This window comes from Eschrichtius robustus, chromosome 10, assembly GCF_028021215.1.
Source record: "Eschrichtius robustus isolate mEscRob2 chromosome 10, mEscRob2.pri, whole genome shotgun sequence".
Taxonomy (NCBI): domain Eukaryota; kingdom Metazoa; phylum Chordata; class Mammalia; order Artiodactyla; family Eschrichtiidae; genus Eschrichtius; species Eschrichtius robustus.
In genome coordinates, this window is record NC_090833.1 from 93,060,799 (window position 1) to 93,073,347 (window position 12,549).

The following is a 12,549-nucleotide window of genomic DNA, read 5'->3' on the forward strand; positions in this document are numbered from 1 at the left end:
ATTAAGGCAAAGAATGTCTGTTTCAAAGATAAGGATAAATAACTCCCTTCCTATAGCATCCAGTGTTAACACTCCCTCGAAGATAAAGTTCCCTTTCCAGACACCAGGGTCCTGCTGTCTTGCTGTATATGTAATAAATCTGTCTCTTTTGAAAGCTTGAAGGAATATACCCCTGTCATATTTGATGTATGCTCTTTGTTCTGTTAAGGTTTAAGCTTATGCTAAAAACCATGTTTCAGGGGAGTGGTTCCTCAGACCTATCTGAGAAGCTGTCTCCTGGGCTACAGTTCTCAGTTTGGCTCAAATAAAACTCTTTTATATTCCTGTGTTAGACTGTTTACTGATTATTTCCATCAATACTCTCTAAGATTTCAGTTCTATTAAATTTGATAAGATTTGTTTTACAGCCCAGCTTATGGTATCCCTTGGTAAATGCTCTATAGGTGCTTGCATAGAATGTTTATTCTACTGCTTGGGGGTGGAGTGTTTAATAATTGCTGATTAGATATTATTGTTTGACAGTGTTTGAAGCCACAGGAGTAGGGGAAAGGCCTGGGGCTGCTTGGGGTGACTGACTCTGGTCACCCAGAACTCTGGGTTGTTCCTGGTTTAATTCCAGGATACATACCTCTGGTCCACCTTTCCTCCTGACAACTCTTTAACTACACACAAGTCTACGTCACTTCAACATGGCCGCCCACAGGCCTGAGTGACTACAGGGGCGCAGCCATAATGACTTCAAATTTAAGACATTTAGAGAGGGGCGGGGTTCAGCAGAGCGCCATGTTGGATACTGGCAAGTTTTGGCAAAGAAGCCGCTACTGAGCATGCGCACACCCAGGAGGCGCCCAAGGAATTCCGCAAGGACAGGGAGGGATCCAGAAGAAGGAAGTGGGTGCTGTTGCCGTTCCAGTGATTAAATGACCACTGTCTTGAAAGAGCGTGGGTGAGGGGCTGGTGAGTGCCGGGAGTTTCCGAGGGCTGAGTGAAGAGGTGTCTCTGATGTCCGTGAAGAACAATCGGGTCAGTGATGGAGGCGGTCAGTGGATGGAATAATAGGGGTCGGTGTGGTCTTGATGGTGGCTTCCCGGCAGATTGATAGTGGGGTCTTTAATGGTGGATCCGCGGAGACATGGGGTGGGAGTGATGGGGTCTATGGTGGTGGATTCCCAGGCGGAGTGATGGGGTCTGTGGGATCTTTGATGTTGGATCTCTGGACGGATTCCCGGAGTCTGTGGGGGGTGGGGAGGATAACTGTGGGGCCTGAGTAATGAAGGCTCTGAGGGGGAAGGATGCTAGATCTTCATTGATTTCCTCTCTTTTTTCTGCTTACTGGTTTGTTTCTATTCCTGATATTTTAAAAGTTGTCGATGGAAATAATCAATAAATAATCATAATAGGAGTAGAAAAGAGTTTTATTTGAGCCAAACTGAGGACTGTAGCCCAGGAGATAGCGTCTCAGAAGGCTCTGAGAAACAGCTGGGTTGAAGCATGATTTTCAGCATAGTCTTATACCTTATCAGAACAAAAATCATACATCAAACATGACAGGGATATATTCCTTCAAGGTTTTAAGAGCACCAGATTTAGTACATATAAAGTGAGACAGCAGGACCCTGGTGTCTAGGAAGGGGATGCCATGGGAAGGGAGTTATTTATTTTTATCTTCGAAACAGACTTCTTTACTTTAATGGTTAAAGCAGATGTGCTGTGTGTGTTCACGCAAGTTCAGGCAGAATCATGTATAAGCCAGAATGACTTCCCCATACCTCAATATGTGAAAATTTTCTTTATCGTTATCATGGTACACTTTGCTAGAGATTTAAAAAATATATGGGGTTGCATTTCAATTTACCTTATTTTGATCCCTTCCATATCCAGATTAGTAGCTACTGTGTCATTCATAATATTTATGTATCATTTTTCTTTCCCTTTTTTACTATCAGTCATCTCAAGGTTTACTTTACTGGTCATTTTGAAGTACCGATTGTGTTTATACTCTCTACTGTTTTTATATTAATTTTATCTTTTTCTTTTTAGATAGTTTCTCTTTTATCTCCGTTTTATGTAAATTGTCATTCTTTCCCTTATTTTCCCAGTTTTATACTGGATACGTTTAGAGGTATAAAGTTTCTTTTATATACATCTTTATCTTTGAAATGTATAATTTCAGTTTGATGTTCCACTTTGATCCTGAGTTATTGGAGTTTCTTCATTCCCAAATTATTGATATGTTTTAATTGTTTATTTTAAATTTTATTATATTGTCATAAACTGTAGACTACATAGTCTCAACTTTTAAAAATTTATCAAGATTTTCCTTGAAGACAAGTTACACAAGTTACATTGAACTTTGTTCAATGGCTATAGGAGAAAGTATGTTTTCTGTTTGTGTGGTACAAACTTCTCTTGATGTATATTAAATATAGCCTGTTCGTATTTTTCAAGTTTTTTTCTTTCCTATTTTTGGTCTACTTGATTCATCACATTCTGAAAAAGGTATAATAGTAATCTCTCACTAATAATTCACTTTGTAGTTCTATGTGCTTTTTTGCTAGCTTTATTTGTGTGTGTTTGGGGGAGAGACGTGCATAAACCTAATGGTTAATGCATATTGTATCATTTTTTTCATTTATTGGATGCTATTATTATAGGATCCCTCTTTTCAACACAAAGCAATTTCAATTTTGAATTTCACTTTGGTATTTATATTGCTATCCCTGCTTTCATGTTCATTTCATTTGGATGATTTACCTTTGCCCAGGGCTTTATTTTATATTTCTATTTGCCTCATTGTTTAGGTTAACTACTTATAATAGATACATTTTGGTTTTCTCAAATCCAACCTATAACCTAGTCTTTGTTTGTCAATAGGATAATTTTACCTTTTCAGTTTAGTGTAATAATGATTTACCTGATTTTTATACCTTCTGTTTTAATGTTTACTATTTATTTTAACTCATTTTCTTTTCCTTTTTCATACTTTTATTGGGTTGATGAAATTTCTGTTCATTGTTTCCATTCTACACCCCAGATAACTCCTGTTTTTTTCCTGAGATAGTTAGAAATGTTTTGTCATAGGATAGTATTATTAATTTTCCATTTAATGGCCTCCTTATCACATTGTCATCATCTTTTTTTAATAATTATATATCTCTTGCAAAAATTATTGCTGAACAATTTTTCTATTTGCTGTTTCTCATCTGATTTATTTTACATTTGTTTGGAATACTTTTGTGGGTATTTTCCTCAGGTAATGATAAGAGATATTCTGCAAGTGTTTTATTTCTGAAAATGTCTTTGGCCCTAACAGAGAAGTGGTCCTTTAGATGCTACTTCTGATGTTAGTTAGCTTTCATTACTGCAGATGGGGCATCTTGATCTTCTTAATTCTTTTTCTGTAAATAATCTGTTCTTTCACACATGATTTAGATTTAGATGTGTTTTAGATTTTAAAATTTACCTTTAAAATTCAAGAATATTCCTAGGTTTGTTCACTGATTGAGCTCCAACTGGTGTGCGTGTTTGCATGTAAATTTGTTGGAAAGGCTAATGGTGTAGGCCTAGTGAATGGTGTGGATAGTGGTAGGAGTCCTTGGGTGATTTCTCAGAGTCCATCGCAGGTGCAGGTATGTCTGGAATTGCAGTCTTGGGATCACTGATGGAGATGCATTGTGGGTAGTGTGGACAAAGAACACTGCCTGCCATTTCAGTAAACAAAGGATGGTGTGGCTATCAAGCCATCAGCCACTGCAGCCACCCCCAACTGTGCATCCAGAGGGGAATCCAGAATGGGGAAAAGCAGGATATTGGCCCTAGATAGTTAGATGCATGTCAAAGGAATGATTTCAGTGAGCCCAGACTCTTGCATCTCCCATATATAGGAAAGTGCTAAATTCATTAACTGGAGATGTCTGGATTTTCTTTAATTGACAGTAATCTTTTGATGTTCCAGTTAGATGGTTTTGGTTTTGTTTTGTTTTGTTTTGCAAAAACTCATGTATATTCTGGCTCCTCCCTTACCTCTTTGGAACAGTCCCTCAGAGCTATCTGAGGGGCTGTATCCTGGGCTTAAGTCCTCAGTAAGTCTGCCGAATAAATAATAATCCTCACCTTTTAGCCTGTGCATTTTTTTTCAGTCGACAGTAGTGATAAAAGCGTGGAGGCCAGTTATTGGTACATGTGGTATTGTGATATAATAAGAAATATATATTTTGGTTTTCATCCACAGTTCCCAGCATATAGCTCCTAATGCCTTTATAATTTCCTAAGTGATAAGGGCTATAGGGGCTTCTTTTGTTCCTGTGTCTTGAAATAGCACCAAAGGGATAGGGTGAAATTAGTGGGAGTTTTTTGCTATAAAAAGTTCCTTTCAACCACACCTGAAGTGATGTTTGGAAAGCCCCTAGTGAATTGCTGGATGGGGGCTGGTTGCCAGGGGAACCAAGCAAATTATTAGAGTTTTAGAACTTGAAACCCACTCCCTGGCTGGAGGTTGAATCAGTCGCTAATGGCCAGTTATTTAATCAATCATTTGTACATAGTGAAGCCTCCACAAAAACCCAAAAGGGTGGGTTTTGGAGAGTTTCTGGATTGAACATGTGGAGATTCTGGGAGAGTGATGCACTGCTTCTGATGTATCTTGCCATAACCATCTCTTCTATTCTACCTGGCTGTTTCTGAGTTATATTCTTTTATAACAAATTGGTAATCTAATAAGTAAAATATTTTCTTGAGTTCTATGAGCTGCTCTAGCAAATTAATGGAGACTGAGGAGGAGGTCATGGGAACCTCTGATTATAACCGATTGGTCAGAGCACAAGTAACAACCTGAACTTGTGATTGGCATCTGAAGTTGGGGTGGGACAGTCTCATAGGACTAAGCCCTTAACCTGTGTGATCTAGTGCTAACTCTTAAGTAGATGGTGTCAGAACTGAGTTAAATTGTAGGACACCCAGCTGGTGTTGTAGAATTGCTTGGTTTGGGGACCCCTCCTCCCAACACACACAACACACACACACACACACACACACACACACACACTTGGTGGCCAGAAGTGTTGAGAATAGAGGAAAAACACACAAGAGGAGTTTTTCCTTTTCAGGGCATGATTGATGTAGAACCAGGACCATGAGGTAGAGATGTTGGAGGTTCTGTGATCAGGAACTATAGAATGAGTGACTGTGATCTCGTGGAGACAGCAGTGAGTGGTGGCTTGAAGCGAGATCCTAGTTCCATGCCCAGGAATTGGACCTGGGTAGCCTGGATGAAAACCAAGAATCCTAGCCCCTAGACCAGCAAGGGCAAAGTTTCCCTGGCTCTTGCCCCGTTTGAAAGCAAGAATGTTTCAAGGAGGCAGAAACCGTAAAAACAGGTACAAAGTTTATTATTAGAGACACAGCACAACATATGGGAGAGACACAGAGAAACAGTTTGTGTAGTTAAGACAGAAGCAAGGCAGAGATACACACCCGGAGAGAAAGAGTATGGGCGTCCTCCCTAATGAGGAGGAGTGAAGTAAAGAGGTGGTTAAATCATTTATATAAGGCATTTCGTCTGGATCTTTTCTTATCTTTGACCAGTTATCTCACTTCTTTTTCCACACCTGACCTATCCTAGGTCCCACCGTCACATGCATGCACATCTTTTTGCCAAGGTGGATTCCAGTGCAGAAGCCTGTGGGAAGGTTGACACCACCTATTATGGGGTGGCGCCCCCTCCCTTTTTTGACCCCTGAGGAGCCTTTCTATGCATGTGTAGTTGGGGAGGTCTCCTTGACCTCAAACATGAGAAATATGTGGTCTATTTATCATTTATCTGGGCAGGACTCAGCTCCTATCTGCCCCTGCCATTACTGTTATCTTAAAGTGTCCACTGGAGGCAAAGTGCAGCTGTTTACCCTGTTCCTGTGTTATTTCTATCTGGAAGTGTAAACAGGAAGCTGGCTGTAAATGTCTAACCTGGAGCCCATCTATTTCTTGCCTCAAGAAATATAAACAGAGGCTAGTTGTAAACGTCTAGCCTGGAACCCATCTATCTTCTGCCTCAATTGCGGCCTGTGGAAAGCAGGACAAGGGAACCAGTGATTCTGATGTGTGAGTAATGGCTACTGGGGTGAGGTCAGTGTGCAGCAGTTGACAGTTGTAGTAAGCAGATTGAGGAGTGGGAGTGAGGAACTGAGTGTCAGGGTTGGTGATGACTTGAGGGGCTGGTGAAGTCAGATAATGTTTGATACAGTAATTGCATTCTATGTGGATTACTGATTTTGTAGTAATAGCAGTAATTAATATTTAACAAGCACTTATGTGCCACACATGGACTGAGTGCTTTTCAAATGTTATAAAATTGGTTTGTTTATCTTATAAGGATGAGGAAACTGAGACTGAAGTAAGTTCTTCAGATTGTCACAGCTAGAAGGTGGAAGACCTGGGATTCAAATGTACATTGATTTGGCTCCACACCTCATATATTTCCCCTGTTCCACGCTGTTTGATGCACTCTTGGGAGGACAGCTGAGAGGCTGTCACTGAGTGGCACTCTCTCTGTCAGGATCCCTTTGTGTTTCCACAGAGCCCTGAGGTCAGACCACTTAGTTGAGCCTTCAGGATCATTTTTTCAGACTCCAGCCCAACTTGGCCCGATAATCACTGGCAGTCTTTGGACCCTCACTCAACTTAGGGGTCCTGGGAAGACTGGAGTTTTAAGAAAACACAGAGGTGAGGCTCATTGTGAACATGCCAGCCAAAAAGAGCTTGTCTCATAGATTCCATATCCAGTTCAAATCCTGGCTTGGCAGAAATGTGACAGTTCCTGTGAGTGGGGAGGGGGAAGCCCAGAAGTATGAATCTTCTCAGAGGTGGACTTGCTGAAACAAAGCATGATCCTTTGCAATGTGAACAATGCATGGCTCATGTCATGTACTCCAAGGCTGTTCCCTGTAGTGGGAGAGGATTTATTTTTTTAAGTTTTTATTATAGAAAATTTCAAACATACAGGAAAGTAGAGAAAATGTTGTAATGAACCTACAAATGCCCTCATCACCCAGTCTCAATAATTATCAACTATTTGCCAGTGTTGTTTCACCTATCTCTTCTCACTTGCTTTGTTTTAGTTAGAATATCTTAAAACAAATCTTGGATACCATGTCATTTCACCCACAAATACTTTAGCATGCAAATCCAACGGATGTAGACTTCCCCCCCCCCCCCCCCCACATAACCCCCAGGCCATTACTCACCTAACAAAAGTTACAGTAACTCCCTAATGTCATCTGATATTCAATCTGTAGTCAGAGTTCTGTGATTATTGTGGACAAAGAAAGTTGTCACCTGCCGTATCAGTAAACAAAGGATGTTGTGGTTAACAATCCATCAGCCACTGCACTCGCCCCCAACTGTGCACCCTGAGGGGATTCAGGATGGAAAAAACCAGGATACTGGCCCTAGATATTTAAGGTGCATATCAAAGCCATGATTCAATGAGCCCAGACTCTCGAATCTTCCCATACATAGAGAACTGCTAAATTCATTAACTTGAGATGTCTGGATTTTCTTTTTCTTTTCTTTTCTTTTCTTTTCTTTTTTTAAAATTTTTATTGGATATAGTTGATTTACAATGTTGTGTTAGTTTCAGGTGTACAGCAAAGTGAATCAGTTATACATATACATATATCCACTTTTTTAAGATTCTTTTCCCATATAGGCCATTACAGTGGATTTTCTTTAACAGTAATCTTTTCATGTTCCAACTACCTATTTTTTTTTTTGTAAAAACTCCTATATATCCTGGCTCCTCCCTTACCTTTTCGGAACAGTCCCTCAGAGCTATCTGAGAGGCTGCATCCTGGGCTTTAGTTCTCAGCAAGTCCGCCGAATAAAACATAATTTTCACCTTTTAGGTTGTGCATTTTTTTCAGCTGATGTTATCTAAAAAATGACTTTTTAAAACTTTTTTCCTATGAAAATTAAAAACATACAAATGTAGAGAAAGTAGTATAAAGAAGCTTCATTTAGGGGACTTCCCTGGTGGTCCAGTGGTAGAGAATCCGCCTTCTGATGCAGGGGATGTGGGTTCGATCCCTGGTCAGGGAACTAGGATCCCACATGCCACGGGGCAACTAAGCCCGTGCACCACAGCTACTGAGCTTGTGCGCCTCAACTAGAGAGCCCATGTGCCGCAAACTACAAAGCCCATGTGCTCTGGAGCCCACGTGCCATAACTAGAGAAGAGAAAAACCCCACGCCACAACTAGAGAGAAGCCCTCACGCCGCAATTACCCATCAGTTTTCACAATTATCAACTCATGCCCAGTCATTTGTCATCTATCCCTTCCTCCAACATTTCTTCTCTTCTGCTGGATTATTTTGAAGCAAATCTCAAAGATTTTGTCATTTTATCCATAAATATTTCAATATGTAAAATTCCTTTAATAAAAATAGCCATGGTGCTATTATCACACCTTAAAAAATTACAATACATTTTGAAGTATCATTTTATGTGGATTGGATTGGTAAGATTTAGAGGCTTGATCAAATTCAGATTCCTTTTTTTGTTTTTGTTTTTTGGGGAGCAAGACTACTTCCCAGGTGATATACTTGATCAGGAGGCACATAATGTCTGGTTATCTGTTTTGTGATGTGAGCAGCCATTGATGATTGTTTCTTAGATCCATATTTCATTATGTGTGCAAAATGGACGTTTCTATTTCTACCATTCCTTTACTTTGTCGACTTAAAAAAATGCATAATGTGAGAGTTGAGAGTTGTCTTGTTTGGGGCAAAATGAGGACTATAGCCCAGGAGACTGTTTTATATAGCTCTGAGAAACTGCTCCGAGAGGTAGGAGAGAGGGTCAGTATTATATATGATTCAGGTGAAAGGGGTGGTACGTACAGTCAAGCACACATTTTAGCAAAGTCTTGCTGCTAGTCCTGTGAAGGTTGCTGCTAGTCACAAGGAGCAGATGTCTCTGTTAATGATTTTAATGCCTTTCTAGATATGAGAAGATGCAAGAATTTGGGCTCATAAAATATTCTCCTGAAAATATCTTACTATCTGCAGGGCTGTTCTGCCAGTTTTTGCCAGAGCATCAAGTGCCTCATTCCTGATCTCCACCCTGAACTCCTTTCAGGATGTGTTGAAGGTCAGCAACTGCAGTGGCTAGTGGCTTAACCCTTGTAGAGGCAGATGGCAAGTGCCAATTTTTAGTTGGCAACTTGTGGCTGGAATAATTATATAAGCAGAAAAAGAAATTCATTCATGAAGTGTTTGGTTATGCTTGACTGACTCTTTTGCTTTTTGACAAGTTTCAAAAACAATGGTTTGATTCCCTAATACTTTCCAAAGGTGCTAGAAATGTTCTCTCTCTTGATCTGGATGGCAGATGTGAAAAATAGGGGAAAATGCTGTATACTTAATATTCATGTACTTTACATAAGTTATACCACACAAAAAAATTAGCAAAGAAGTAACCAAAATGTTGTTTATATTAGAAAGTGTACGTTAGAAGCAAAAATTTTAAAAGTCCATCATAAAAAGATACTGAGGAGGATAGGTCTAGGGTAAAAGGGACACAGTCCCCAATGTATGAGTCTTGATTGGAACATGCTTTCAACAAAACAACAAGAAAAGGTTTTTTTGAGTAACTGGGAGTTTTGAATATGAGCTGAATATTAAAGTGTTATAGAATTGCTAATAATTTTCTCAGGCATGATAATAATCTTTTAGGAGACTGATGTTATGAATTTAGGCATGAAGTGTCATGACATCTGCAACTTTCAAATAGTTCAGCCAAAAAAAAAATGTATATACACTAGTATACTCATATATATGTATGCATTTACATGTAACTATATGTGTATATAGAAAGATTAAACAAGTATGGCAAAATACTAATTGTTGAAACTAGATGGAAGGTATATGTGTATTTCTTGTACTAATAATTCAACTCTTTATGTTAGAAAACTCAATAAAAAAATTGGAAAACAGTGGCTTCAGTCAGTAAGTGACTTAGGTCTTAAGGTTTGTTATTAACTAGAACCAAATCCACTTACTATATTGTAGTTAAGACAAAGTTTCCATTGACAGTTCCCTTTTAAGAATGGGAAGAGGGAATTCCCTGGTGGTTCAGTGGTTAGGACTCAGCACTTTCACTGCTGGGTCCAGGTTCAATTCCTGTTCTGGGAGCTAAGATCCCGCAAGCCGCGGGGTGTGGCCCCCCCCCAAAAGAACTGTAAGCAAAGAACAGTGAAAAAGCTAGCAGTCTCCCTTTTTTGGTCTTACTTATGGATGTTCTCACTACTTGTGATGGGCTGGTCACAGAAGCTCAAAGCAAAATCATTAAAAAGTTGCTTTGCTTTTTACTAACAAATAAGAAAAATATAAACATTCAAATTACTTATAATTTTACCATTATCCAAATATTATATCTGTTAACATATATTTCCTTCCAGATAATTTTCTCTATGTGCATTAATGCATTCATGTATGTGTGTATGTGTGTATGTACACACATATTGTTCAATGAAAATGGACTCATACTGTTTGGTACATATTTTTATTTTTACTTAATATTTTAACATAATTTTTCTACAGTAGTTTAATTTTACATGACATTATGTCTATGGATGCCCTATAAAGTATTTAAAGCTGTCCACAATTATTGTTATCAAGATGTTTCTAAACTTTTTTTTTCTTTTTTGGTATTAGCTGTGGTAAAACTACTGGATTTAAATCTTTGTGCAACACAGGATGATTTTTTTATGATGTAGTTCTAGAAATAAGTTTTTGGGTCAGTTGCATGGACACTAAATGATGTATATGTCCATGTGTGCCATTGACACACTTCCTTCTCTCATCTGTCCCTCTGTCAATCTGTTTTTTCAGATCTCTGCCCCTTTCCCAGAAGAACCAGAAATGACCAAGTCCCTGGTGAGTTCTTATTTGTTCATGTATTTATTTGTTGCTTTCTTTATTTTTTAGTGGATTTTAGGAGGCATCTATTAACCCATATAGTAAATGTGTAAGTATAAATAAATGAAAACTAAGATCAGAGAAAGTAAAGAAGAGATTATCAACTCCAAGTCAAGCTTGGATTATAGGTATATGTGAGTTGTGTGGCTTCACACAGTTATGAACTTTGAACTGTAAAATTGCCTCTGATCTTCCTGAAAGACATAGCAATGATGGAAGTGAAATACATGGTTTATATTGTTGAAAAGTAATTTATTTCATCTATAGTAACTATTTCCTGGTTCTTGATGTTTGAGAAAATTTTTGATAGATCTTCAGATGAATGGAGATAGGACAGTGTCTTTAACAACCCTGTTAGAAGTGTACTAACAGGTTTTCTATAGTGACTTACAAAGCAGTGCTTCTCACACTTGCACATGACTCCAGATTCTGATTTAATAGGACTGGGATTGCCACAGGATGTTAGTGCTGCTGGTGCAAGGACCACCTTGTGAAGCAAAGTTTTGAGTGAATGGATGTTGAATTTTGTCAGTTGCTTTTTCTGCATCAGTTGACATGGTCAGGTGATTTTCCTTTTTAGCTAATTGCTGCGGTAGATTACATTGATTGATTTTCACATATTGAGCCTGCCTTGCAACCTCTGAATAATTTCCACTTGGTCATGACATACACTTCTTTTTATATATTTGTATTTGCTAATATATTTTTTAAGGATTTTGTATCATGTTTAGGAGGGATATTGTTCTATTTTTTTCTTTCATTACTGCTATGCATGGATGAAAGTCCCAAAACTCCACTTGGTTTTTTTCTTTTTCCATACCACTCCATTGGAGTGTGATGGGGCCCCTCTGTTCAGCCAGGCAAGAGTGGGAATCTAAGCTACCCACTGGGTCTTTGCTGATGGGCATGGGATCAGGCCCAGAGTTTTCTGTTTATTTGTTATGTTTGGCTGGAGCATGTTTTGCCTAAAGGTTTTCTGTCTTTCTAGATTGCCCCTTTCCTGGTCTTTTAGCTAGAGAGAGCAGACTTTTCTTTGAGTTTTTTTGTTGTGCCCTTGTTGGTGTTTCTGGGTTGTAGGCTTTTCTAGTACTTGACAGGGCTGTATGAGTCAATAGACTTCAGGAAACTCATGCTGTATAGTTCCTTGGTTCCTGAGGTCCCTAGACAGTTTGCTTTTTTTTCTTTAAGCTTTCAGTCTTCTTATGTTTGCTTTATGGATAATGTCTATGGTTACTAGATGTACTTAGTGGGTGAATAGGGACAAGTGCATCTACCCTGTTTTTCCAGGGGTCGAAGTCAGTTCACTGAATTTTTTTTAAAAGGAGGAGTTATTTATATATTAAGCATGGTCTTTCTTTTTTTCAATTTTTTTACCTCTTTGTTCTTTGCATTTTAACTTTTAAAAGTAAATATTTAATTTTGAGTATCATTAAGGTTATAGATATGTTTACTCAATCAAATAGTTTTTTGAAGCTTCATTTAAAAAAATAACAAAACACCTGTTAGCTGCTCTCTTATCCCTCAAATTGCAGCTTCATAAAGGTAATCACATCACTCTGAACTCAACTGAACTAATTT

At 38.6% G+C, this 12,549-nt stretch overlaps 1 protein-coding gene across 1 annotated transcript in view; it reads left to right on the top strand.

The window, feature by feature from the left end:
* The first annotated feature begins 869 nt into the window (after positions 1-869).
* Positions 870-12,549, top strand: part of ZNF484 (zinc finger protein 484) — a 28,390-nt gene continuing 16,710 nt past the window's right edge. The window contains exons 1-2 of the mRNA XM_068553214.1: positions 870-1,023; positions 10,885-10,929. Coding sequence (XP_068409315.1) covers positions 1,003-1,023; positions 10,885-10,929 — 66 coding nt within the window. The 5' untranslated portion in view covers positions 870-1,002. The remainder of the gene's footprint in view (positions 1,024-10,884; positions 10,930-12,549) is intronic.